This window comes from Trematomus bernacchii, unplaced genomic scaffold (genome assembly GCF_902827165.1).
Source record: "Trematomus bernacchii unplaced genomic scaffold, fTreBer1.1, whole genome shotgun sequence".
NCBI lineage: Eukaryota > Metazoa > Chordata > Actinopteri > Perciformes > Nototheniidae > Trematomus > Trematomus bernacchii.
The window spans coordinates 20522153-20549667 of NW_022987593.1; the positions used below are offsets into that span (position 1 = coordinate 20522153).

The 27515-nt window shown below is 40.0% G+C and overlaps 2 protein-coding genes across 4 annotated transcripts in view; one reads left to right on the top strand and one right to left on the bottom strand.

The window, feature by feature from the left end:
* Window positions 1-1267, bottom strand: part of zgc:92360 (uncharacterized protein LOC436988 homolog) — a 27159-nt gene extending 25892 nt beyond the window's left edge. Inside the window, exon 1 of the mRNA XM_034130090.1 lies at window positions 807-1267. Within this exon, the coding sequence (XP_033985981.1) occupies window positions 807-894 (88 nt within the window). The 5' untranslated portion in view covers window positions 895-1267. The remainder of the gene's footprint in view (window positions 1-806) is intronic.
* The window catches only part of LOC117482071 (B-cell receptor CD22-like), a 1109798-nt gene extending 1090914 nt beyond the window's left edge, over window positions 1-18884 (top strand). Inside the window, exons 1-10 of one of the 3 annotated variants that reach the window (XM_034130070.1) lie at window positions 13116-13396; window positions 13474-13553; window positions 14534-14887; window positions 14971-15168; window positions 15715-15984; window positions 16564-16824; window positions 17001-17088; window positions 17207-17261; window positions 17808-17902; window positions 18000-18884. In XM_034130070.1, the coding sequence (XP_033985961.1) occupies window positions 13380-13396; window positions 13474-13553; window positions 14534-14887; window positions 14971-15168; window positions 15715-15984; window positions 16564-16824; window positions 17001-17088; window positions 17207-17261; window positions 17808-17873 (1389 nt within the window). In that variant the 5' untranslated portion in view covers window positions 13116-13379 and the 3' untranslated portion in view covers window positions 17874-17902; window positions 18000-18884. Of the gene's footprint in view, window positions 1-13115; window positions 13397-13473; window positions 13554-14533; window positions 14888-14970; window positions 15169-15714; window positions 15985-16563; window positions 16825-17000; window positions 17089-17206; window positions 17262-17807 lie in introns of those variants that run through there. The other 2 variants (XM_034130069.1, XM_034130068.1) reach the window with 2 other exon arrangements.
* The last annotated feature ends 8631 nt before the right edge of the window (window positions 18885-27515 follow it).

A 27515-nucleotide genomic window follows, 5' to 3' on the forward strand; every position in this document is an offset into this window, starting at 1 on the left:
ACATCAGCAGGAGAGGACTCTTTAAAGTAGAGACACTACATACTGATATACACCTGAACATCAAGCAGGAGAGGACTCTTTAAAGTAGAGACACTACATACTGATATACACCTGAACATCAGCAAGAGAGGACTCTTTAAAGTAGAGACACTACATACTGATATACACCTGAACATCAGCAGGAGAGGACTCTTTAAAGTAGAGACACTACATACTGATATACACCTGAACATCAGCAGGAGAGGACTCTTTAAAAGTAGAGACACTACATACTGATATACACCTGAACATCAGCAGATTCTGAGGCATTTGTTAAAAAATGTTGTGATTTCTTATAATTTTTTGTTCATAATGTTCTGCCTTAATACCTACCTACATTTTCGAGATGAAAGAAACAGAAGACCTCCATAGTTGGGCTAAAAAAGTTGGGTGAGGGAGTTTACAAAACCTCTCAGAGCATGTGCAGGCTTGTTCAAAACTTCACTTCTCTGTGTTGCCTTCAGGTGCTCCTGGAGAACACACCTTCCCACACATTTAAGTTGAAAACAACAAAATGCACCAAAAGGAGAGTCTTGCATATTGAGTGTTATGTTAAAAACCACAACTTAAAGCTTTTCATGGTTGAATAAAAGAAAAAATGGCGCTTTTATGATGTGTTTTAATGATTGGTTTCAACCTGTTGGCTCTGGTAAACGCTCCACAGCTCCTGAACGTCACATTGAAGCAGCTCAACACATCATACCAAGTTAAATGAAGCTGTTTTGAACACTTTCTCAGCTGATTCAGGTGTGTTTTCTGTCTCTTACCCGGTGCTCCGCAGTCTGCGCACGTTTCATTCCCGGCGTTCTGCAGGATCTCCCGCAGCGCGCGCGTTGCTCTCTCATTTGCCGACATTTCCAGATACCTCCGCGTGCAGTTAGAGGGCAGAAACAGGGGGAGGTGGAGTGGGGGGGGCAGGCAGGTAAAGGTGTGTCTCCTCGGCCTCGACTCCCCCTCTGACAGGCAAGTCCGCACAGGTACTGTATGCGCACTCAAAATCAAAATCAAACCAAATCAAGGCATTTTTACCAATTTTTCACGGAAGTATACATCCGCGTTCCTCTTTCAATGTGCCCCACTAAACCCGGTGCTGACCCCCGGACTCTGAGGCGAATCCTGCCCAGCTCTCTGCAGCCAAATCACCGCAAGAAACCCGTGTATGTGTGAGTGTATGTGTGAGTGTGTGTGTGTGTGTGTGTGTGTGTGTGTCTGGAGGAGTGTGTGGACGGGAATGAAACCCTACACTAGGAAGTGAAAAGCAGAGGTTGCTCTAACTTGCTTTTCCGCATAATTTGAGATTAGGCCACTCAGCATAATGGCTCCTGTGCCAAGTATGCAGCATGTAAATATGTTAAGCAGCAGAATTATTATTAGAATCAAGAATTATTAAATGCTCTATTGTCGTTTGCACCAAAGCCACAGGGTAGTAGCCTATGGCTGTTCCAACAACACAACATGCATTGAAGACATGGAGTGGTGCCAGTTACACAATGGTGTAGTCAAATGCAAAAAGGAAGTATAATGAATGAATAATAAAGTAGCCATGTGACATTATGGTACTGATCTTCTAGATAGGTAGATAGATTAATGATCACGTCTAGTTTCCTCTTAGTGTATGGTATGCATGTATAGGCGACATCAAATGTATGTTTTGGGCTCGATTGGATGGAGGTTTATATGATAAATACACACTGGAGGGAAGTAAAATTGTCAGCCTCAAAATATACTTGAAACACCAAAAGTGAAAGTACTTTATCTCCACAACTGCCCCTTTTCAGAATAATATATTGTTGGATGTTTTTTTATTGATGCATTAATGTATTCATCTCATGACAAGTCATTTGTTATTTTGATTTGTGTCTAAATCTGGATCTTCAAGTAGCTATAGAAGTTATAGTGTAGTACTGGCAGTGGTGTATAGTAACTAAGTACATTTACTCAAGTACTATACTTAAGTAACATTTTGAGGTACTTGTACTTCACAATGACTACTTTTACTCTCGTTACTTTAACTATATGTTGATGCTAATACTTTTCTACTTTTACTTGATGAACATTTTGAATGCAGGACTTTTACTTGTAACGGAGTATTCCTACTTTTACTCAAGCACAAGATCTGAGTACTTCTACTTTCACTCAAGTACAAGATCTGAGTACTTCTACTTTCACTCAAGTACAAGATCTGAGTACTTCTACTTTCACTCAAGTACAAGATCTGAGTACTTCTACTTTTACTCAAGTACAAGATCTGAGTACTTCTACTTTCACTCAAGTACAAGATCTGAGTACTTCTACTTTTACTCAAGTACAAGATCTGAGTACTTCTACTTTCACTCAAGTACAAGATCTGAGTACTTCTACTTTCACTCAAGTACAAGATCTGGGTACTTCTACTTTTACTCAAGTACAATATCTGAGTACTTCTACTTTTACTACAAGATCAGAGTACTTCTACTTTTACTACAAGATCTGAATACTTCTACTTTTACTACAAGATCTGAGTACTTCTACTTTTACTCAAGAACAAGATCTGAGTACTTCTACTTTTACTACAAGATCTGAATACTTCTACTTTTACTACAAGATCTGAGTACTTCTACTTTTACTCGAGTACAATATCTGGGTACTTCTACTTTTACTCAAGAACAAGATCTGAGTACTTCTACTTTTACTACAAGATCTGAATACTTCTACTTTTACTACAAGATCTGAGTACTTCTACTTTTACTCAAGTACAAGATCAGAGTACTTCTACTTTTACTCAAGTACAATATCTGGGTACTTCTACTTTTGCTCAAGTACAAGATCTGAGTACTTCTACTTTTACTAAGTACAATATCTGGGTACTTCTACTTTTGCTCAAGTACAAGATCTGAGTACTTCTTCCACCTCTGAGTATTGGTAATAGAATCCTCCAACAATGCAACATTCAATAAGCTTAAGACATAGCATAAATAAAGTGTACAATGATTACAATTACTAATATTGTGTATTAACTAAAGCTGTCAGATAAATGTAGTAGAGTAGCTGATAATGGGAATACTCACATAAAGTAAAAACTTAAAAACAGTTCTTGAGAAGTACTCTGCTGCTGGTTGTAGCTCCATGTTTGGCCAGCAGGTGGCAGTAGTTCACCACCTGTCTGCCTGTTGTGAGTAATGGGTTAATGAGTTATTTATATTCTATGGTGCAGTTCTGTGGTTCAGGTGTGCCTGTCACTGCTGTTCCTTTATTATTAAGGTTAATATAATTCCCCTCACTTTAACACCATGGCTGTACGACTACTGGTGGTTAATCTCAAGGGGTCATCCTTAAAGGTGGGGTTGGTAATTTTGGAGAAACCAGCTCGAGTGCGATAGAATTAGAAAATACACAGCCGGAAAAAATCTGCCACTTCCTTACAGAGCCCCTCCTCCAACACACACGAACGCGCACATGACCAATGAGGGCACGAGATAAGTTTGTGCACAGATGGAAGGCTGACAGGCAGGTAGGCCATCCAGTTATTTTAGCCGGGCCGGCTAAAATGATTGGTCGTGCTTTTTACAGTACTACGGCTTCCACAGATGACATTTTTTTATGGATTTTTTGTCAAAGCACTTAAGATATTCATTGCTATCTGGATGTTAAGAGCATTCCATGGAATATAACAAAAAGTGTATCTCGAGCCGGTACCTACCCCACCTTTAAATAAAGTTTAGAGTGGGCAAGAAGTGCATTATTTCATTCATATCACAAACAATAATGAGCAACAGTCTTCCCATATTACCTGGAAATATAGAAAACATATTCTCTCTTTAAATAACTCCCCCTCAATGACTATACTTAAAAACTATTTTGAAGTACTTTATATTTTTACTGTACTACATTTTAAAGCCAATATTTTGCTTTTCACTCTGGCAGCAGTATATCAAGTATTTTCAAATCAGCTCCGCCTTTACCAGCTGTGATGATGCATCAATAATAATCCAGTCATTTCACATACAAGATTCTGAAATGGGCCGTTTTAATGCCAATTCCTGTCCATTTGAACGCAGGACTTTACAGTTTAGTATTTATTTTTATTTAAAGTGGACCTATCATGCTATATTTAAATGATATATTGTAGGGCCATACCTATATAAGGTATATTTATACGTTTCTGTTTTCAAAATACCAAACAGATCATGCATTTTAGCCATGCCTCATTTCGCTCTATGTGCTGTTTGCTGTCTACGGGTCTGATTCTGCTGACCACGCCCCCCTGCAGGAGAGGGGAGACGTGCTCTGATCAGCTGCTGGGCTGTCAGAAGAGGGGGAGAAAAAGAGATCTCCGTCCCCCGTGTTTTATTATATAGAGTCGTTATTCATTTGTTTTAAAGCTCAATAAATAACAAAGAAGACCTTTGACCTGCACTTTTCTAATTTTGTCCGGAAGATTTAAACTTTAACGGACATCTTGACCGGCGAAACAAACTGAAACTGAAACTCTGCCGCACGGTCCCCTCGTTCCTTGGAAGAGGCGGAGAGGTGGGTGTTTGTCATCTGCTGGTGGACTAACCGGAGAGAATTACAGTGCTTGCCTCGACGGGGAGGGATTGCATTGAATTAAAGCAGCGGGAGCAAACGCTTGCCTCGGGGAGGGAGAAAAAAGCCACAGCGGAGAATAAACAGAAGGGTAACCATGGTAACTATGGGCGGGAAGTCTTCTTCGCTGCTTTTGTGGCAGACTACAGCGCCACTTACAGGCCTGGCATATGTATTACAGCGTCTCCAGCGCTTTCGAGCGGCAATGTCCGTGGCTGTCTCCTCCTGATTGGTGGAGTTGGCCCAATAGCCGTAGCGCCACCGTCCTGACGTCAGGACAGTGTTCAAATCTGGATCAGTTTTTATCAGATCCGTTGCAGCCCCTTTTTAAGAGATTTGGGTATGGAGGAAAATAGAGAGGGTTGTGTTTTCTGACACTTGGTGAGTTCCCTGGAACACCGGGGACACATATTCATGTAGAAAAGACGTACAAAAGTGCATTTTGCATGATAGGTCCCCTTTAAGTATAAGATCTGAGGTCTCCCGTCTTCACTGACTCGTCTGAAAGTGAGACAGATGCACTCGACGTGAGTAAATCTGGATTTGATGTCATTTTGCAGCGCTGGATTCCCCCTGTGACAGAGGAAGGCTAATGCCCCCCGTTACAGAGCTCATTTGTCAACACCGATCCCAGACCGTGGTTCATATATTCTCCCCCCCTGGACCCCTAAATCTCCCTTTTCTCTCTCGCTGACAATCATCTGGTTAGACACTAACAACAGTCAAAGCCGAGGGTTGTTGACACCTAATTAATTTGAGTGAACGTATGGTGATAAGAGATGGACAAACCCTGGATGTGATGCATGATAATTAATAAAGGACACAAGACAAATACAATTATGCTTTCTCTCTATTGTTTGGTCTTATCTTCCTGTCATTTGTCTAACATCCTATCTTATCTTCTACAGCTTCAGAACAACCTGCTTTTTAATTTAGGGCTAATAGGAAATGGAATATCCTGCTGAGCTTAAAACATGCACAGATGTTCACTCTTTTTCCCATGGTGCAATACAATGAACTTAGAAACCAGGCTCAATTCAACTGTATGTTATGTTTTGAGTTGAAGTTAACTGTATTTTTCTAGTTGTACTAATGGATGACACTTTTATCCCAAGTGCCTTCGAGAGCTGCATATTAACATGCAGTTCATCTGCTGCCCTCGGCTTTCCCTGTCAACGTGAACACAGTGGAAAGCGCCATTTTAATCAGCTTCAAAGGCAGGGAAGCTGGTGACAGTTTCTATAGACAAAAGAGAAGAGAAGGTTTTCTAGACTAACAGAAGCCTTGATTCAAAGAGGCCGTATTATTCTCATTTTAGGTTTCATATCAGTATGTAGTGTCTCTACTTTAAAGAGTCCTCTCCTGCTGATGTTCAGGTGTATATCAGTATGTAGTGTCTCTATTTTAAAGAGTCCTCTCCTGCTGATGTTCAGGTGTATATCAGTATGTAGTGTCTCTCCTTTAAAGAGTCCTCTCCTGCTGATGTTCAGGTGTATATCAGTATGTAGTGTCTCTACTTTAAAGAGTCCTCTCCTGCTGATGTTCAGGTGTATATCAGTATGTAGTGTCTCTACTTTAAAGAGTCCTCTCCTGCTGATGTTCAGGTGTATATCGGTATGTCGTGTCTCTACTTTAAAGAGTCCTCTGCTGCTGATGTTCAGGTGTATATCAGTATGTAGGGTCTCTACTTTAAAGAGTCCTCTCCTGCTGATGTTCAGGTGTATATCAGTATGTAGTGTCTCTACTTTAAAGAGTCCTCTCCTGCTGATGTTCAGGTGTATATCAGTATGTAGTGTCTCTACTTTAAAGAGTCCTCTCCTGCTGATGTTCAGGTGTATATCAGTATGTAGTGTCTCTACTTTAAAGAGTCCTCTCCTGCTGATGTTCAGGTGTATATCAGTATGTAGGGTCTCTACTTTAAAGAGTCCTCTCCTGCTGATGTTCAGGTGTATATCAGTATGTAGTGTCTCTACTTTAAAGAGTCCTCTCCTGCTGATGTTCAGGTGTATATCAGTATGTAGTGTCTCTACTTTAAAGAGTCCTCTCCTGCTGATGTTCAGGTGTATATCAGTATGTAGTGTCTCTACTTTAAAGAGTCCTCTCCTGCTGATATTCAGGTGTGTATCAGTATGTAGTGTCTCTACTTTAAAGAGTCCTCTCCTGCTGATGTTCAGGTGTATATCAGTATGTAGTGTCTCTACTTTAAAGAGTCCTCTCCTGCTGATGTTCAGGTGCATATCAGTATGTAGTGTCTCTACTTTAAAGAGTCCTCTCCTGTTGATGTTCAGGTGTATATCAGTATGTAGTGTCTCTTCTTTAAAGAGTCCTCTCCTGCTGATGTTCAGGTGCATATCAGTATGTAGTGTCTCTACTTTAAAGAGTCCTCTCCTGCTGATGTTCAGGTGTATATCAGTATGTAGTGTCTCTACTTTAAAGAGTCCTCTCCTGCTGATGTTCAGGTGTATATCAGTATGTAGTGTCTCTACTTTAAAGAGTCCTCTCCTGCTGATGTTCAGGTGTATATCAGTATGTAGTGTCTCTACTTTAAAGAGTCCTCTCCTGCTGATGTTCAGGTGTATATCAGTATGTAGTGTCTCTACTTTAAAGAGTCCTCTCCTGCTGATATTCAGGTGTATATCAGTATGTAGTGTCTCTACTTTAAAGAGTCCTCTCCTGCTGATGTTCAGGTGTATATCAGTATATAGTGTCTCTACTTTAAAGAGTCCTCTCCTGCTGATGTTCAGGTGTATATCAGTATGTAGTGTCTCTACTTTAAAGAGTCCTCTCCTGTTGATGTTCAGGTGTATATCAGTATGTAGTGTCTCTACTTTAAAGAGTCCTCTCCTGCTGATGTTCAGGTGTATATCAGTATGTAGTATCTCTACTTTAAAGAGTCCTCTCCTGCTGATGTTCAGGTGTATATCAGTATGTAGTGTCTCTACTTTAAAGAGTCCTCTCCTGTTGATATGTCTTGAGGTTGTCAGGTTTTTTTTATGTTACTGTGAGAAAAAACGTTTTTTTAGTATCCTGATTACGTAATTACTCTCCATGCCGGATAATAAGCTCCAGACACAATCATCTCTCCCTTTTGTCTCTTCATTCTACAGATTTGATGTGGCTGTCTCCTCCCATTAATATCACATTAAAGTAATGTTGCAGAAATGTATGGAGGAGAGGAATCACCCACAGCTAGAGAGAGAAGATGGATTCTGTGAAGTGAGATTTTTAATAATTTTGTTCTGGAAGTGTGGGAGTATAATAATAATATACTATCTTTCTTTCCCTCGCAGCTTAATTCATTCTGTTCTATAAAAGGAAGCAGGATAGCGTACGCTGCCTGTCTCACTGCTCAGTAAAAATAGACGCCTGATGAACTGCTTGCTGTGGTGGTGAATCCTCTCCTGTCATTAATGCTGAAAGCTATTGTCTGGTGGGGTCTCGGCGAAGATAAACGTACTTGGCAGGGCCAAAGCAATTATTTAGCTGATGTAAAGTAATGTTAGAGGCGCCTCCCACAGCAGAAGAGTATAATCTTATTATCTAAATGATGAGGAAGAAGGAGGGAGAGAGGAGGAGGAGGGAGTCGTTCACTTCGTCTTCACTTCTTGCATATAATCAATTATATACCTGTAGAACCACAATGTAAACCTAAAAACCTGAAAGGGCGATAATTGACGTTAATGAAGAGTTTTGGAGGTCTTCACTTTCAATTAATGCAAAGAGGCAGTTGTCAGTAGGATATGCAACACGAGGAGATCAATTAGCTGATTGCCACATGCCGCAAATATACTGATTCAATAGTAAAACATGACAAAAGATCCCTTAGTTGACAGTAAGGTTGCTACTAAACACCCTTATATTACCCCCCTATGAATCCAATCATTCAAACCCTTTAAATCCCTCATCGTATCTCTTCTTCTTCTCCCTACAATGTGCCGCCTACAGGGCTCGTGTTACATAAATATTAATATTGGCATTCATTAATTATACTACAGGTTTTCAACTCGCAAGGCACGTCTACCGGGGGGCGTGGGACTGTTTAAATGGAAATGTTAAGGGAGACACCGGCTGAGGTAAAGGGACTTTTTTTTTAAAACAGGAAGTTAGTTATTATAGTTTATTTTCTGTTGATTTGGTCCGCTATTACAGCCGTCAGCAGCTGTGACACAGATCATAGAGGCAATTATGGCTCTTTAAAACCCTCAGTGCAATTTGCATAAGAAAATATTCCCTCTCCTCTGGGCGTAAGTTATTTAAAATCTGATCACATAAGACCATAAATGCATTCAGAAATCATAGGGAAAATGACGCTCCTGAATTGTATAGAAGTCTAAGAGAAGATGACCCTACTTTTCTCTTGACTCCTGACGAGTTTATGTTCTCAGTCTCTAGTTTTAAGCCTTCTCCAATAGAGCAGGGTATTCATTTTATACATTTCGGTCCCATTTAGAAGATTAAAAAGGTTATGGTTGTAGGCACAGTTAATTGGTACATCACTGCCATGGAAATCATATTGTTATTTAATGTTTAAAAGACACTTCTAGGAGCTGTCTCTTCATGTTTCCGTTGATCTGCTTACATTGAAAACAAGCATGTTTTACACTTGCCAAAAATACCACCCAAAAAAATATCAGATAGTTGGTAGGGAAGCTCCTTGCTAACCGTGCTAACGCTAGCTGCTAGCAATAGCTCTCGTCCATATATGGTCATTTCTGGGTTTAAAAAATCAAGATGGTTCTGTCGAAAATGCCAAACCCTTCAAAATAAAAGTCACAAACCAATGGGAGACCACCAATGACTACGTACACTTGATATATTCGTTACCATGCCAACGATACGCTGTTATACATAATGCATGATGCTTTGAACATGAGGAAGAATCCATAACCTTTAGATTGAGATTATGTTTTTTTAATTAGTCATGCACTCCAGTGCTTGCAGGTAATTAATGAAGGACAACATTCAAGTATGTCTGGGGATATAAACACACACACACACACACACACACACACACAAACACACACACACACATTCACAGATATTCTGCCAGTAGATGGAGGAAACAGATGCTACCCGAGCGTAGCACAGTTTGATCTTCCTTTCCCACGCCCAAAATGTCAAACTGTTGCAAGTGTTCAGAACATACACACACACACACACACACGCACGCACGCACACACACACACACACACACGCACACACACACATACACACCAACCACAAAACCAACCCACTAACTGTAAGAAATGGCCACTTGGTATATAACCCAATTACAAGGTTGTACATTGGTCCTTACAAAATACAATAACAGGGACATACAAACACACAGCAGAGCGGCTTTTAATTAACATGCAGTAAATATTTGGTGCACACGGCACAATGACAGCATGGCCACAAGGAAAAAGAAGAGGGGAAAACAGCAATATTAGCTAAATGAGAAGCACTGGAGAACATGTTAAGAGAAATAGGACACCGGCTGAGGTAAAGGGACTTTTTTTTCTAAACAGGAAGTTAGTTATTATAGTTTAGCTGTTGATTTGGTCCGCTATTACAGCCGTCAGCAGCTGTGACACAGATCATACAGGCAATTATGGCTCTTTAACACCCTCAGTGCAATTTGCATAAGAAACTATTCCCTCTCCTCTGGGCGTAAGTTATTTAAAATCTGATCACATAAGACCATAAATGCATTCAGAAATCATAGGGAAAACGACACTCCTGAATTGTATAGAAGTCTATGAGAAGATGACTCTACTTTTCTCTTGACTCCTGACAAGTTTATGTTCTCAGTCTCTAGTTTTAAGCCTTCTCCAATAGAGCAGGGTATTCATTTGATACATTTCGGTCCCATTTATAGTAAAATAGAAGGAAAAAGAAGAGGGGAAAACAGCAATATTAGCTAAATGAGAAGCACTGGAGCAGAGGAGAAAATGTTAAGAGAAATAGGACGGGTGATTAGAGGATGATTGCTGAGACACAGGAGGAAGGCCAGTTAAAAAAACAACATATTTGATCCAGGAAATACTTTAGTCGCACAATGCTAGACCGTGATGCTAGGGCAGGGCTTCTCAAACTCCGGACCAAAGTCCGGATCCGGACCGAACTGCAAATCAATCCGGACCGAACCCTGTGTCCCATTATAAAAAATAAAAAAATTATAAAAAAATAAAATAAAATTCTGATTCTGATAAATTAATGTGCATCATCATGTACGCGCGTCTTGTGTCTGACGCGTTGTGAGAATGAACGTGCATATATATTTACTTGACACGCATATCAGACCGCAAGTTAACCGCAAGTTTACCTTGACATACTGTATGTATGTATTGAATGTGTGTGTGTATACAGGGGCGCCGTTTACCGACAGGCAAGGCAGGCAAGTGCTTGGACCAGAAGGCGGCCCCCAAAGAAGGTAGATTAAGAAGGTCCACAGCAACGACAACATGAAACACCCTTTAATTTACTGCAACGACATGTCGGGAAACTCCATGCATAGAGCGCCAATAAACTGCTTCTTAATTTCAGTTTCGTTTCTCCGCTCGGGGGGGGGGGACTTTAGTGGCATTGATCCGGACCAGTGACCTTGTATAAAGTTCACAACTGGACCTTTAATAAAAAAGTTTGAGTACCCCTGTGCTAGGGTAACGGTCATTGAGGCTGTAATGGCTGAACTGCCCACACTTTTATTGTGTTAGAAGTTATTTTCTTTTGATTTGTTGTAGCACCCTTGTGAAAGTCTACACAATGATTGAAAAACTTCATAAAAAGTAGATCAAAAGGTGACTGCAGTGCCAAGAAATAGTTGGGTTTCTCATTTTAAAAACACTCAAAATTAGATTTATTAGAAACATAATAACTCGTAGAAAGGAGCCAGTTGAGGTGGTTCGGGCACCTAGTAAGGATGCCACCTGGGGCCTCCCTAGGGAGGTGTTCCAGGCACGTCCAGCTGGGAGGAGACCAAGGGGCAGACCTAGGACCAGGTGGAGGGATTATATCTCTTGGCTGGCCTGGGAGCGCCTTGGGGTCCCCCAGTCAGAGCTGGTTGATGAGGGGAAAGGAACGTTTGGGGCTCTCTGCTGGAACTGATACCTCCGCCACCCGACCACGGATAAGCGGGAGAAGATGGATGGATGGATGGATAATAACTCCACCAGTAAAACACCAAACTTAATTTGCAGCAGCACTCATCTGGCAACTTGAGCCGTCATTGGGAACAGTACAAAAATTGTCAGGAACAAAAAAGATCAGAAGATATTATAATATTAGCATTTAGCTGAAAGCAAGGCAGGAATACCAACTGGAAAAATGGGGATTTCTGATTCTAATTTAATCTCATCCATTCTATCACAGTTAGCGGTCTTTTAGGTAGGATCCTGTTTTATGAAGTAAAAACACTCTCCTTGTGTCACGTCTGGTTTCACTTCCTGTTTTTTATGTTTGCCCGCCTTGTTGTGCTTGTTTGCCCCGCCCGTGTTCTAGTCCCTGTCTTCAATCACCAGGTTAGGGTTATTGTCTAAAGCCCTTCAATAGTGTTTTACTGTCACAGTTTATAGATTTTTTTATCTTCACGGTCTACTGTATATCTTCTACTTTTTAATGCTCTTTTAATTCTATTTTGAGATGTTATTTCTACTCTTTAATTTCTGTTTATGTGCAATGCCTCTTTTTTTAATGCTTCTGCAACGCAAACATTTCACAATTTTGGATCAATAAAGTCCCTCTTATCTTATAAAGAGATCTGCATACAGTGTTGGAGGTGCGGTCCAATTCAATCCTATGTAAGTTGCTCAGTGGCACATGAAGCCAAACATTGTCTGATCCTGGATCTGGGCTTTGAGAGCATGGATGTGCAGTTGTGTTTTCACTAAACCCCGCCTCCAGTCTGCAGTTTCATGGATGTTTTCGGCTCAGTCAAATGAACCAAGTTTTTAACACATTTTACAACTTTTAGCACCTCATGATTTAACTGAGCTATTCAAGTGTTTGTACTGGTAATATAATTTACCTTTGGGCCCAATGGCATCACATGACTGGTACAGAAGTTGTAGTACCACTGTTTGGCCACTACGAAGAATCAGCCTGCCCCCTCCAGCTGTGTTACCTTCATATCTAAACATGCAGATAGTAAGTGATGAATTTAGCTTAGTCAAACTTAAGACATCTCTGCACACTGCTTTCCTAACTGATCCACAGAAACAAGGCAAAGTAATTTAAACTAGTGTTTTCAAATCAACATCATCATGTAAAAACATTGTCTGTCCTACCAGTCCTGTGAGTGGTTCATGTACGTTTCTCACGTCTCGAAGTTCTGCATTTCTCTGCAAGCAAATGCAACCTGACCACAGAGATACCAAGAACAAAGACATGTCATTTTCCATTCTCTCTTATAATGAATACAGTTCTCTTCTTCCTGTTCAGTTAAACTGCCTCGTGGTTTACAGGTAAATGCGTTCCTGTTCCTTCACCTGCAGACTGTGTGACTTCCTCAGTGCTCAGAGAGATGAACTATTATTCTCTTCTTTATTTGAAAGCTCTTTTCTGGTGTCAGTGGAATATCTGCAGAGAAACAAATGTTTAACCGAAGTCTCTTTTAACCTGTCTACTTTTTTGTGTATACTTTTTAAAAACAATACAACTTTGTTGTGCAGTGGGTGGTACTGGGGTTTGGCTCATCATGCATATTAATCGTCTAAAGAGGAAGTCAATCTATTCTCTTAACATCCTGATATCCGTCTTCTGCTCATTGGTGACAGAGGAGAGGCATCTTTCAACACATGGTTCCTCCTTCACTGTGAGTAGAAACAGTTTATTGATGTAATGATTCTGTATACCTCCTGTGAACATTATTTAATCTGACATGTTTTATAGTCTCACAGAGATGAGAGGAGCAGCTATGAGTCTAACTGCAGCAGCGAGTGGATTAGTCGTCTTCCTGCTCTCTGTGTCAGGTACTGTACATCTACACTTACATTCATCACATGAACAGAGGGGATTCTGGGAAATGTAGGACTTGTAAAAGCAGGTCATTTGTAGAAATAAGTGGATCCGGGTTGGATGAAATGCAAACTTTCCAGAAATATCCTAAATATATGTTTTGTGCAGCTTTGTTGAAACGGGTAGATGTTACCAAGTTTTAGTAGTTTTTTAGTGTTACATGTAATGGATATTTGTAAAAATGTATTTCCTGTATTGATCAACGTAATTTGCACTCAAAAGTAACTGTGTGCTTATTACTCTAACACGCTTCAAACTGATAATATTGTTCATTCATAACTGTTCCCTCCTCACCATGTTATAACATTTTGTTGTATTTTTAAGATGAGCCTGTTTAAAAAAATGTTTGTCGTTTTAATAAAAATGTTAGTGTTTTAGAGGGATATTTTCTGACTAGTCATTTTATACTATCTCAACTTCTCTCATGTCGCCACTCTGCCCCAAACCCTTCTAGTTCCTTCTCTACTCTCCGACCTCTCTGAGTTAAAAGCAGTCTTCTTCTTTTTCTTATCTGTATATCAGACAGAAGCTGCTCACACCTCAGTGTTCTGCATTTATGTTCAGCAGCAACCTGACCACAGAGCGAACAGAGAGGGAACTGTTCAGAGAATCACACACTATTCTAATTAATATGATCGCTAATCATTCACTGTTCATTTATATGAAGGCATTTTCCAATCTCGTGTCAAACTGAACATACCCTTTTTGCGTAGACTTCTGTTCTACCTGGTTTGATTAAGAAACAAGAAAGTCAAAGAGTATCATTGGTTTTAAAGTGCCTAAGAAGGAATTCACATGTGTGTTTCTGCTCTATCCCAGTAAAGTTTGTAACATGTTTATTTTTACATTCTTTGTTGAAAGTACTGATCAGGCAATTTCTCAACAATTTATAGATTAACTTTGATTCTAGTTTCTGATGTGCTCTGTGTTTCAGTGGTTCAGGGAGTGCATGACTGGGGAGTGAGTTACTCTCCTACTGAGATCTGTGCAGCGAAAGGATCAACAGTGGAGATAAGATGCAACTTCACATACCCATCTACATGGAGAGGCAGTGTTAACACAGTGGAGAAAACATTCTGGTTCACTAAATGGAAAGATGGTGTACATGTAGATCTGACCACAGTCTCAGAGTATGCAGGTCGTGTAGAGGATCTCTGTGAAAACAACACCTGCACTCTGAGAATCAGAAACCTGACAGAGAGCGACTCAGCTGAGTACAAGTTCAAGTTTGAAACAAACCAAGGAGGAAAATATAGTGGTTCACCTGGAGTCACTTTGTCCGTCTCAAGTAACAATTTTCAATGATATGTTAATGATTTATTAATGTTTTGGTTAAAATAATAATATGCATGTGTTCCTTCACAAATCCAGATCTCCAGGTCACATCAGGTACAAACAGACTGTATTGTCAGAGCAGTTGTCATCAATATTCTTATCCTTCCTACATCTGGTACAAGAACGGACAAAGTATTCAGGGAGAAACAGCTGATTATACAAGCAACCCGAACAATGCAGACAGTTATTCCTGTGCTTTGAAGGGATATGAGGACTTTCCCTCTCCTCCAGTGTGTGAGTTTACTCTTACACACATACATTGACATTACAATACAGTGACGTTATAGACATACTGTACATAACCTCACCGGAGTCTTCTAAAGTACATTACATCAGTTTCATTTTTATCCCGGCAACTTACAATAAGTGGAGACAACCATAAAGATAAAAACAAATATCCTACAAGCACTTTAGCTTTCAATAAACCCAACATGTTACATACATAAATTACTTTTTTATGAATACAAATGTGTACAGTTCTTTTTTAATGACATTTTGAAGTATAAAAACGTTGTTGCTGCATTAACTGTTTGATGTTATACAGTTTATTTTACTTAGATGCTCTATTAAAGCCAGTTAACAGAGAGAAGCATGAGTTTTGAAGCCATTAACATTAAGATTAAGCCATTTTAGTGGCTTTCTCCATAAGCAGAAATCTTTGATTTTACACCTGATCAAACTACAATATAGATGACTAGGGATAGTTTAAAATAAATTATAAAATAGTCAATCATGCGTCGTAAAAAAAATATAATCTTTAACATGAATGTTTTCCTCCAGATGCTCCAAAGCCTCCCTCTGTGTCAGTGAGTCCCTCTGCTGAGATAGAGGAGGGCAGTTCAGTGACTCTGACCTGTAGCAGTGATGCTAACCCAGCAGCTAGCTACACCTGGTACAAGAAGAATGGAAATCAGAAACGTCCTCCTCTCACTACAGAACCACAGCTTGTCTTCAGCTCCATCCAGTCCTCTGACTCTGGACAGTATTTCTGTAAAGCTGAGAACGAGCTGGGGAAGATCACATCAAAAGTGAACTCTGTTGATGTGAAATGTGAGTGAAACAGTTTATATAAAGATTAAATCTGTCTAATCTTTCCAGGAGAAGATTTCACTGATCTGTACTACTTTCTTCCGCAGTTCACATTACAGTCTGTTGAAATTCTCTGAACAACGTCAGCAGATTTTAGGAGTTTTGGGACCCCAACATTATCATCCATTTGTCAGCCCACCTTCAAAGTCTAAAATGCTGATGCACACAGTTATTTACAAATTAAAATACCAAATCTTCTTCTGCAGTAACACATCCTTCACCTAGATTATCTCTGTACACATCTTCTCCAGATCCTAATAATCTGTCCAGATTTTGCTGGAGAAGATTTCCCTGGTCTTTAATACTTTCTTCCGCTCTATAGCTTCTCATTCACAGTCTGCTGTAATTCTCTGAGTAGATTCAGGTGATTTTAGGATACTTAAGATGTTTTATTTAAATGGAAATGTATTGACAATAATTACCCAAAAATATATCGATGAATCCAAGTTCATCCATTAATCCAAAATGCAACATCTGAGAAAGTCTGTTAACATTTAAAACATAGTGATGTGAATGACATGGGTCTCTCTGAATCTCCAGATCCTCCAAAGCTTCCCTCTGTGTCAGTGAGTCCCTCTGCTGAGATAGAGGAGGGCAGTTCAGTGACTCTGACCTGTAGCAGTGATGCTAACCCAGCAGCTAACTACACCTGGTACAAGGAGGATGAAGACTCTCCAAAAGCTTCAGGACAGATCTTCACCATCACTGACTTCAGAGCTGAACACAGTGGGAGTTATTCCTGTGGAGCCCAGAACAAGTTAGGACGTAGTAACTCCACCTTTCATCTGAGTGTTGTGGCAGGTAAGTTCTCCACCTTCATCAGACCTTATTCAAGTTTGTAATATGAAGCAACCCAAAACTGAAAACTGGTTACAGAGAAAATAAAACTGTCAATGTTTAGGGTGTCAGACGTGGATGACACTGACTGAAGGGATTTATCAATCTACGAGTGAGACCTATCACATTTGTGTTTCTAGGGAGTTCAACAATGATAGTGAATATCATCAGGATGACTCTGGGGGTCTTGATGCTGATTCCTGTGTTTCTCCTGGGTCTGTGGACGAGGTACAACAATAGAAATACACGCGTTCACTCACCATTCATTCATCACCTTCCATCATCTTTTCGTTTCACTGTCATGAATTTGTATTTGTTGTTGTTGTTGTTGTTGTATTAAATCCAGGAAGAAGAAAGCTCTGAGGTCCACCACTGAAGCATGTGAACCTGTAGAGATAGAGGTGAGAGAGAGAGGATGTAAATAGTCCCATAAATGCTCTGAAAAACTGGAGTTAAGTGAACCTGTCTTTTTAAGACAACTTGCTGAGAGGAAACCAGTAATGCATTTGGTCATACAACAATGTCATCAACTAATCTTCTTCAAAATATAATACATTTTTGATGACATCTCATCAAAAATGTATTTGCAGCAGCTGGCCCTAGGCTCTGGAACACTCTGCCCCTCCATGTGAGGTCGGCCCAGACCCTAGGAGTTTTTAAATCTACACTAAAAACACACTTCTTCTCTCTGGCTTTCTAGTTAGAGCGGAGCACGACTCCTGACTTTTCCTTGTGTTTTTTTTTATTTAATTTTTTATATATATCTGTTGTAATTTATTGTGATTGTAGTAATGTGTTTTTATTACATGTACAGCACTTAGGCTCGACCAAAAATCGCTTTTAAATGTGCTTTATAAATAAAACCTGATTTGATTTGATTTGATTTGATTTGATCATATATACAGTTTAATAATTAAGAGCCTGATTTTGTCTTCTTTCCCCATCAGTTGGACTCTATTCCTGAGTATGAGAACGTCTCACACACTGCAGCACAGACAGAAGACAGAGAGTAGCAGGAAGACCTGGTGTGAAGTCCAGTCAGGTTAGAGCCTCCTGCATCAGATCAAACAGGCCCACTCCACATTTAGAGTCACAGTTCCAGCTGTAACTTTACACAAAGTTTCTGTGATTTTCTTCAGACGCTCACCTGATGGAAACAAAGAAGAACGACGTTGTATATATTCACCTTCAACTCCCAACATTTTTTATTGTCAGTTTCCAGTAGCAGCAGCTTGTAGGTTTAGAAGAATGTGAAGTGAATCATGTCGAGGTGTCGAACATGATGTAGTGTTAAGATCAGCTGATGGTCATGTGCTCTAACGTGCTGATTTAACTATACATGCTTATATGTTATATGTACATTTGTTGATATTACAAAAGTCTAGGATAAGTCTTTGCAAATTGTTGCTTTTAAATTCAACATAATGAATTATTTTTAAATATCTTGGTTTGTAGCTGTCCTGCCTGAGAGAGACCTCAAAGCATCACATTTGACTCCATGTACAGTTGAATGAAAAGTAAGCTCACTAGTAGAAAACCTTGATGTTACATTTTCCAAGTGTTAGTGTGTAAGACTCAAATCAACAGCAGGCTTCTACAACAAGTTAAGGACAAAGCTCGTGTTCAGAAATTCAGTTTTTCTGAATTGCTTACTGATTAGCTAAAATCTAATAAATCTTGCTTTTGTTTTTCTCCCAAATTCTCACTATGTGGTGATAACTCTCTGTACAGCCTGGGCATTTCTACTTTCAGATCAGGCAGAAACACGCCTGAGATTAAATTCCCGTACTGTACACTAAGAGAACAAAAGCTCTCCTAACTGGCTCGCCAAATAATGTCGGAGATGGAAATCATATTTGGGCCAGATTATGAACACAAAGCTCCTTACCAACATGTTTTTAAATTTAGTTTTCACAGGTTCAAAAAAGTTCTGAGTTCTGAGTTTGATGTATAGAGATGTATTCGTCCAGAGTCTGGGACAAAGACTGATATCCAAAGCATAATAAAGAGCATTTATATAAGAATTTAATTTGTTTTCATTTAATCTTCATGCCTCGCTCCCTTTATCCAGTTTACACTCATTCCTCCCTTCAGACATCCCTTCCAATCTTCATCCCCACGTTCATTCATCCCCACATTCATTCATCCTCACATCCCTCTTCCATTCACCAATTTCCTGATTATCATGATTTCCATTACAATCCCTTCTTTCATTTCTCCCTCCTACTTCCCTTCACCCCTCCCTCCCTTCATATCTGACCCTTAATCCCCACATCCATTCATCCCTTCATCAGTTCAACCCTTTCTTCCTACTTTCCTTTCGTTTATCCAGCCATTCATCCCTTTATCCCCCCTCCCTACACCCCTTCATTCAATCTTTCCTTCATCCCTACATCCACATCCATTGATCCATCCCCTCCTCCTCTAGGTCCCCTTTGAGATTTACATTCTAAGTTTAAGACAAAGTCACTAATATATTGTGTCAATTAAAGCCAATGATTCTTATTGTAAGCTTTCTTTGCTAATTATAAATCTTAATTTAAGAAATACATTCTTAGTCAACTCAACCAAAACATTAATTTTAAGTTATTCTTTCTTAACCTGGTAAGCCCTGAGCCTGTTTTTCAGGTCTCAGGCTCGAAAATGACATTCCCAGAACAAATGACCATATCTTCCCTTCTAAAAGGGTTAAATTAATAATCTTTATTCTCAAAGTAATGATAAACCTGTGAGTTGGATGTAGAAAAGTCAGAATCAATATAGATGTTTTTTTATTTTAAAGAAAATTCAGATTTTACATAGTAAAAAACTGTAAATTATAGTGTCCATCCAAAAATTATTTTATACTTATAGTGAAAACTACCCTTGGATGATGGGTTAGTAGACTAAAAGATTTAGGAATCCAAAGTACAACATATAATAAGTACTCTGTATCAAGATTGATGCAAAACAAGTGACATTTGACCTTTTTAGAGAGATTTAGCAAAAAGAAACCACTTCTGGGGTCATTTGGGTGGATTTTCCATATCTCTGGCCCCCCTTGCTCGATTTTGATGGTTGACACCTCTTTCTGACCGTTAGAGCCAATAGAATCGAAGGGGGAGTCCCCCACACACACACGTTGTGAAGAGAAAAGGTGGGGGCTTCGCGCATGTAATTTTCCATCAGAGTGAACCTATCTCTAGCTTTGACATCTGGAAACGGAAAAGCAGTTTTAATGCTTATGGATTATCAGAAATAATTTCAAAGGGACACAGACACATTAGATTAACCTATGGATTAACTTCAGCAGCGTTTTTATCGTTTTAATGCCATTGAAGACCACTTTGGAGAGACTACAGAGCCAAGGTAAAAATGTTAGCATTTTTAGCTACCTAGCGTCACCTGTTTTGATGTCCGTTTTTGCTTATAACGTCGCAAATACGTATAATTCAGTGGTAATGTCGGTGTCAATAGATTCTGTGTCACCTCACGATGTGAATCGATGTGTTGGATGTGGTGAAAAGATAAATAATAAGGTTTTGTGAGTGATCTTCGGTGCAGTAAGGTGTTAGCATTTTTCGCTCGTTGCTAATTCAGAGGCTCAGTGTTAGCATTGTGGGTTTTCTTTTGAAAAAAAAATAAAAATGATCAGTTAGATGAGTTTCTTCCCGTTACATGGATATAAAACATTCATAGTTTTATTAAATGAACATGCCCTCAGACACTGTTTCCTGCAAGATAATGCGGCAGTGCCCCAGTACCGGGGTCTCTCGGGCTAACCAGGTTAAATAATGGAGGAATCATTGCTTGTAATAAGCAAAATATGCTTACATTTTCCATTTTTGTCTAGTTTCAAGGCCCATTACGGTCTTTCAGTAGCTAGATTTTAATTCTAGTTTTAAGAATCCTAGCCAAGCAAATTTGACTCACCACATTGGCAGATTTTTTTGCTTGATACAGGAACATCTGACTTGATTCAAGAATATTTTTGCTTGTTTTTGGAAGGGCTGTTTCTGTTATTTAAGTGAAACTTGTTGTTTAATAGAGTTTGATGCTGATGCAATATGTCAATGGTGTTGATCACCAGTGTGAACTGTGTGTTTAATATGCTGTCTATGATCACGAATGTTTAATGGGGTTAATGTCAGGTAAAAGGCTAACATTGAGATTGAGCTTTACTCATAAAATATTAAATGTCTATCAGTGTTTGATGTGATTATTTCTGTGTGTGAATAAGTCTGTCTTTCTCCATGTTCTCTGGCAGATTGTCGGCCATGTTGCTTTTATATGTTCCCTGGTGCGATGCACTTTTCCTTTGTGTTGTATTACCTTGCTTGGTACGAAAGTTTTTGTTTTAACCTGTTCTGTCACTGCTTTACTTCATTTGTTATTTGGTCTGTTTTAACTGCTCAACACAAATAACATTAATCATCACAACATTTGATTAAACACCCTCAATGTCTCAGTGTACTGGTTTACATGAGTAACTACCGTGAATATACAAAGAATAGACACTGAAAATGTATTCCAAAAGTTATAGATTTGGTTGTGTGCTCTCTGATGGATGAACATAATCTAGGGTTACCCATTCATTCCCTATGGCAAACACAGGAACACCATAGGTGTAACAAAGTTGACTAAACCTCTCCAAATTCAATAAAATCTGATATATATGTTCAAATATCTATTGTGGAGGATCACAATATTGATGATTGATGAAAGTAGTGAATCGGTCAGGTTTGACCCCAACACGACAGGAGGGTTAAAGCGTTCGAATGACAAAACACAGAGGGCTTTTAATAATAATAATAATAATATATTTTATTTAAGGCGCCTTTCATGACACCCAAGGACACCGTACAATTTGTTAAATATTCTAAGAGGTAAAAGCAACAGAACATGATAAAAACACAAACATACCATCATGGAGAAGTCTGTTACGTCCCCAGCTCGTTTAGGGTAAAAGGGAAGCAACACGAAACCAGATGTTCTTGGTAAGAGGTTGATTTATTATTAAAATCAACCTGTTGCCCGTCGAATCAGAGCTGGCTGTGTCTGACGGTACCATGGCCCATATGGGGTTCACACAGGAGCTTGAGGGGGAATCCCAGGCTGCTGGCGCGTTGGGAGGGCAGGATGAGGAAGGTGCACAGCGGGAGACGCCGGGTACACTTCCTCGATTTGATGCACTATCCACGGCAAGTGATGGCTCCCGAGATGAGGCGAGGCTTAAAGTCCGCATAGCACGTCTCGAGATAGAGGCTAAGGAGCGGGCCGGGCAGGCACAGCTACAGTTTCAGCTAGAAATAAGGAAGCTGGAGATGGAGGAGAAAATAAGACTGCGTCAGCTGGAGCTGGAGCGCAGGCGCACGCACCAGCCCCGGCCGCAGGTATGACACCCAGTTCCACCAACTCGAATTCATTTGGCTTTGATATTAGCAGAAATATTTCTTTGGTTCCGGCATTCCGTGAGACTGAGGTAGATGCATATTGTAGCGCATTTGAGCGCATTGCAGGGGCGCTGAAGTGGCCAATAGAGGCCTGGCCCCTTTTACTGCAATGCAAAATAGTCGGAAAAGCTCAGGAATCTGTTGCTGCTCTCGAAGTGGGAGACAGTCTTGATTATGACTCAGTCAAAACTGCCATCCTTCGTGCTTACGAATTAGTTCCAGAAGCTTACAGACAAAAATTCCGTAATCGCAAAAAAGATTAGCATCAAACATATGTGGAGTTCGGCAGGGAAAAGGGAAACATGTTCGATAAATGGGTCGCAACCATAGACTGTATAAATGGACGTAGGGTCCGTGACGTCACCCATAGGATTCTGCAGAGTGGCCGAGAAGCCCTTAGTAGGCGGAGTCGGCCACTAACGGCTCGACAGTGGCGTCAGAGTTCCACTCCAGCCTGCTCCAAATAAGGGCAAAGAGGCGGAGCCGAGGCGGGACCTGCTGCCACCGGGCTGGAAGTTCCAGAGCTAGCTGAAGCTACAAAGCTAAGCTAACATGCTCCCCATCTGCACACTGCCGTCGCATTTTACGTTTCTAAGGTAAGCGGACATGAGACTATTCAGCAAAACTATAAATAATAATCTAAGTTGAGTTTTTAGCATAATACTTCAGAATCTTAAAATCCCTTAACGTTTGTATGCAATGTGCTAAATGCAACACTGGAATCAAGCAAATATTAATATGTTTGCATGACATTAGTTATTTATATTTTGCCATCACTTAATTATACGTTTAATACATTTAAGTTAAGCTAAGGTACATGTGATGATAGCTAGTTAGTGCTCTTACCTGTGAGGCCTCCTCCAAACAGCATTATAACCAGACTGTATCATTAAAACTACAAGTACCAGTTCTAGATCCTTGACTTTAGACAAACAATTCAAAAGACACAATGTATTTAAAGACCAATCTTTATTTGAAGGTGCCTCTTAACCTGAGATATTAGTTATACAGTAATAGTATTGACAATCTAAAAAAACTGAGCAACTCAACAGTCAACTTTATATTTCTTATTGTCTAAAGCATTTATTATTTTCATTTTTCCCCTCTCATATTCAGTGTGGACGGATTGAGACAGCGTGGTGTCCAGAGAGCTGCAGAGACTTCAGAGAGAAACCTCCGTGTGATGGACGTCCAGTCTGTTGGTTTGGAGAGGACTGAGGGTCTTTCCTCTGTGAGGAGGACCAGACCTGATGGAGGAGCCCATGCATAGCTGATACCACCTGATCAGGCCTAGTCTGTCACTTTATTTGACTAAATGTGTTTACTTATACATTTAATAGGTTTACACCTTCTGTCCATATGTGCTTTTTATTTAAAACATGTTTGATTAACTTTTGGTTCAGATTTCAATAAATTGAATTTGTATTTGCACTCCTTTTGTCCATTCTTCTTACTGAAAATGTTAGATTACACATTCACATCCGACTGAAGATTGGCCCCATTTATAACTCTGCGGTACAAGGTACATGTTGTGAAGCTCATAAAGTGAGGCAAATAGAAATAATCAGCTGATGGAGTGTAGATGTGGAAATAGGTGCATTCGATCAGCTGACTGTGTTTTCACAATAAAAGTAGTTTCTTAGTGAATGTCCTGTACTGGTCTTAAAATCTCATAACATCAGCTTTTAATTTTCCTCTTGGATGTTTTTCTTGACCCTCGGAGAAAGAGGAGATGCTGAGTCGTGTCTTTCAGGCATGTCCTTTCCTAACAAAAATTACAGGAAACATAAAACATATTATTGCAGAACAAGTGTGTTATTTATGAAAGAGGTGTGTTTGTGTTTAGGGGCTGTAAATATAATTATTTTGTAATTGTAATGTTTTTTTTATTTCAACAGTGAGCTACAAAGACAATCAGATTATGAATGAACAGTATGAAATTCATCAACATTGAAATGTATTTTATTATCAAAATAATATTTAACTGTTATTAAAACAAGCTTGCTCTGTTGTCTCACTGAAAGAATAACTTTTACCACGTTTTTACAGACAATATTGAGAGATAAATAGCAGTTGTCACTATGCGTTAAATATCTTTGCCTTCAATACCTTAAATTAGAAAGCTGACAGTCATATTGCTTGTTAACATCTAAATGTAACCCTTTGCATGGAAAAAACCCTCAACTTAACTGATGTGTAGGTGATCTAGTATTTAGTATTGTTTAATGGAATGTATATCAGTGTATTAAAGTCAATACTTCATTTATTTAAACCAATATCTTTCTTGATTCTTTGTACAGTATGAAAAAAGAGTATTTGTACCTGTGCTGAAGTTCACTGCTGTGAGGAGTCCAGTTCTGTCTCTCACTCTCTGGTCCAGCCTGTCTGCATCACCTGGACACTTTAAACAAACAGATATATATGTAAAGAACCATGTGTACAAACAATATAACTTATTATCTTCTGTTGAACATGTTGGATTGTGTATTGCCCGAGTCAGGGTCCTTTTTATTTTACTGTAACTTTGGAAGTTGTGTTACCAATGCTTACTGTTTATTTGATACCAATTTGGTAATGCAATTAATAAAAACAACAAGGTTTGGGTTCGTTCTTCAGATGACTGTGACGTTAACGTGTAAGCTCAATAATGAACTCCAGCTCAACCAACCATATTGTAATATCTAAGTAATCATCTTGAAATATGACATTAATAATTGTAATATACACACATCTTATTGTGAGGTTGATTTCACATACACTACTTTGACGTTAGCTTGTCTACATACTTGAGCATAGCCAATTTAAATTAACCTTAGCGATGCATACAGGTACTGTTCTTACAGTGCAGATGCTTTTCTGCTTGCTCTTGCCTCTGCTTACTTTTTATGCTGATTTTCCTATTCTTATTCTCTGAAAACTTCGAGCAGCGGCTCCTGGACATTAACTTATCACTGGGACAGTTATTCATCGTAAATAGACGGAGGGTTTCAGCCATATTTCAACATTTTTACGACGACCTCAGTCTTACAGTAGCGTGGCCTAGCAACAGCTAAAGCCTGGTAGGCTACTGCATGCTATTTAGCTTAAGCTAGTTGGTAGCAAAATGCCTCCGTTCTCTACAGATGACTTCCACAAACTTCAACAGAAGATGGCTGTGTTGGAAATGAAAATGCAACGGTTGGAAGTTAACGTGGAAGTGAATGGACTATGTTGTGGGAATAACACCACTTTACCAGTGTTGCAAGATAATGGAAAAGGGTATGCTAACTCACAGCTAGTTAGCAGCTACAAGGTTTCCAAGGAACAGGAGGGCTGTGTACTGGGTAATAAATCTACAAGTGGTAGTCCTCCCTGGAACTCTCTGGGTGCAAAGCCTAAGAGTAAATCATTTCCATGGGATTTGGGAGGACGAATAACAGGCAGAGCCCAGCGCTCTGAAATCTGTGATGCGACCGGCTGGCCTGCATTGTTATCACCCAGGAAGAGTGCCTCTTCAACCCCTATTCATACTAGGAAACAGCCGTGGACAGCTGCTAAAGGGAGAACTACAAACAATCCTCCTAAACCACCAAGTGTGCCAATCCAGAACAGATACGCTCCGCTGACCGAGAACCGGAGATCTCTTTCTGATGACCTGGATAACCCGTCCTCTTCACACAGCAGGGTAAGGACCAATAGCTACTCCAAAAGTAAAAGGCTAGAGGGAAAGCTAACGGCTGGGCCTGAAACTCTGATTGTGGGTGATTCTGCTGTAAGAGATGTAAAAGGTCTGTGTAGTAAGAACAACACCAAAGTACTCTGTTTTCCCAAGGATATGGTCTCCGACTTGGCTGAGAAGATCCTGCATATTGGGGCTGAACATCCGACTGTGAAGAATGTGGTACTACATATTGGAACAAATGATGTTGTGAAACAACAGTCAGAAGCGCTGAAAGAAGACTTTAAATGTCTGTTGGAAACTGTCAGCTCTCTAAATGCGGAGGTGTTCATCAGTGGCCCCCTACCGCCAGTCAGAAGAGGAGTGGAGAGATTCAGCAGACTGTTTGCATTGAACATGTGGCTTTCAGCTGCCTGCACTGACCATTCTGTCCATTTTATTGACAATTTTAACTTTTTCTGGGATCGCAGACATCTTTTTAAGGCAGATGGAGTTTGCCTGAACAAGTCAGGAGTGAAATTGTTTATCTCTAACATATTCAACTGCCTGCGTCAGCAATCTGTTCCCTCTGCCAAGGACAAGCGGCAAGAGGAATCAAAACAGGAGAAAGACACAACACATTGCGCAGAAAACCCTGAAGAAGTATCACTGCACCCGCCTGAGGAATGTTCTGATTATGGGAGACCTATGACACAAATGGAGGAGTCTCCACTGCCCGTCACCCCCCCTGTCAACGCCTTGGAGGATACTCTTCATTCATCTCCCAGCTCTCTCTACTCTCTGCTCACCCTTTCACCCTCGCCCTCCCCCCTGGAGTTCGATGACCGCATGAAGGCGAGATGCAGGGTTGGCAGCATGTCCTTTACCCCCGCCCCTCAACGACGCCCACCAAAATCACCGAAGCAGAGATGCGCACCATCTCCCCCGTCTTCATCACTGTGCCTATGTCAACCACCTCCCATCCCTTCAAGAAAGCATCTGCAGTCTCCGAAGCCTGATAAGGATGTGTGTGTACAAAACGCAACAAACTTTTACTGATATGTGCTGGGTCCAGGCTCAAGGGCATATGGCACTCTCAACTCTTTCCAGCACATGCCGGGGCCCTGCCTGCCAGCAGCTTTGCCGATATCTGTGTTGATAGGTAATAGATTAAGAGCGGTAAATCAGCTTAGAAACAGGAAGTGCTCAAACGTTTGTGTGAGGTTATCAAATTTAGCAGTGATTCCATGTCAGCCACAGCTTGTCACCATTTTTTTTACTGATAGTGTATTTAACAAACTTAAACTAGCTTTATTAAATGTCAGGTCTTTGGCAGGAAAAACATTTTTAATCAATGATTTTATCACTGAGCACAATCTCGATTTTATGTTTTTAACGGAAACTTGGATTGAACAAAAATAACAGTGCAGCTGTTCTTATCGAATCAACCCCTCCCAACTTTAGTTTTATGAGTCAGGAAATAATGCATAAGAAAGGGGGTGGAGTTGCTATTTTGTTCAATGATTCCATTCAATGCAGGAAGACATCTTATGGGGACTTTGCTTCTTTTGAATATGTGGCCCTTC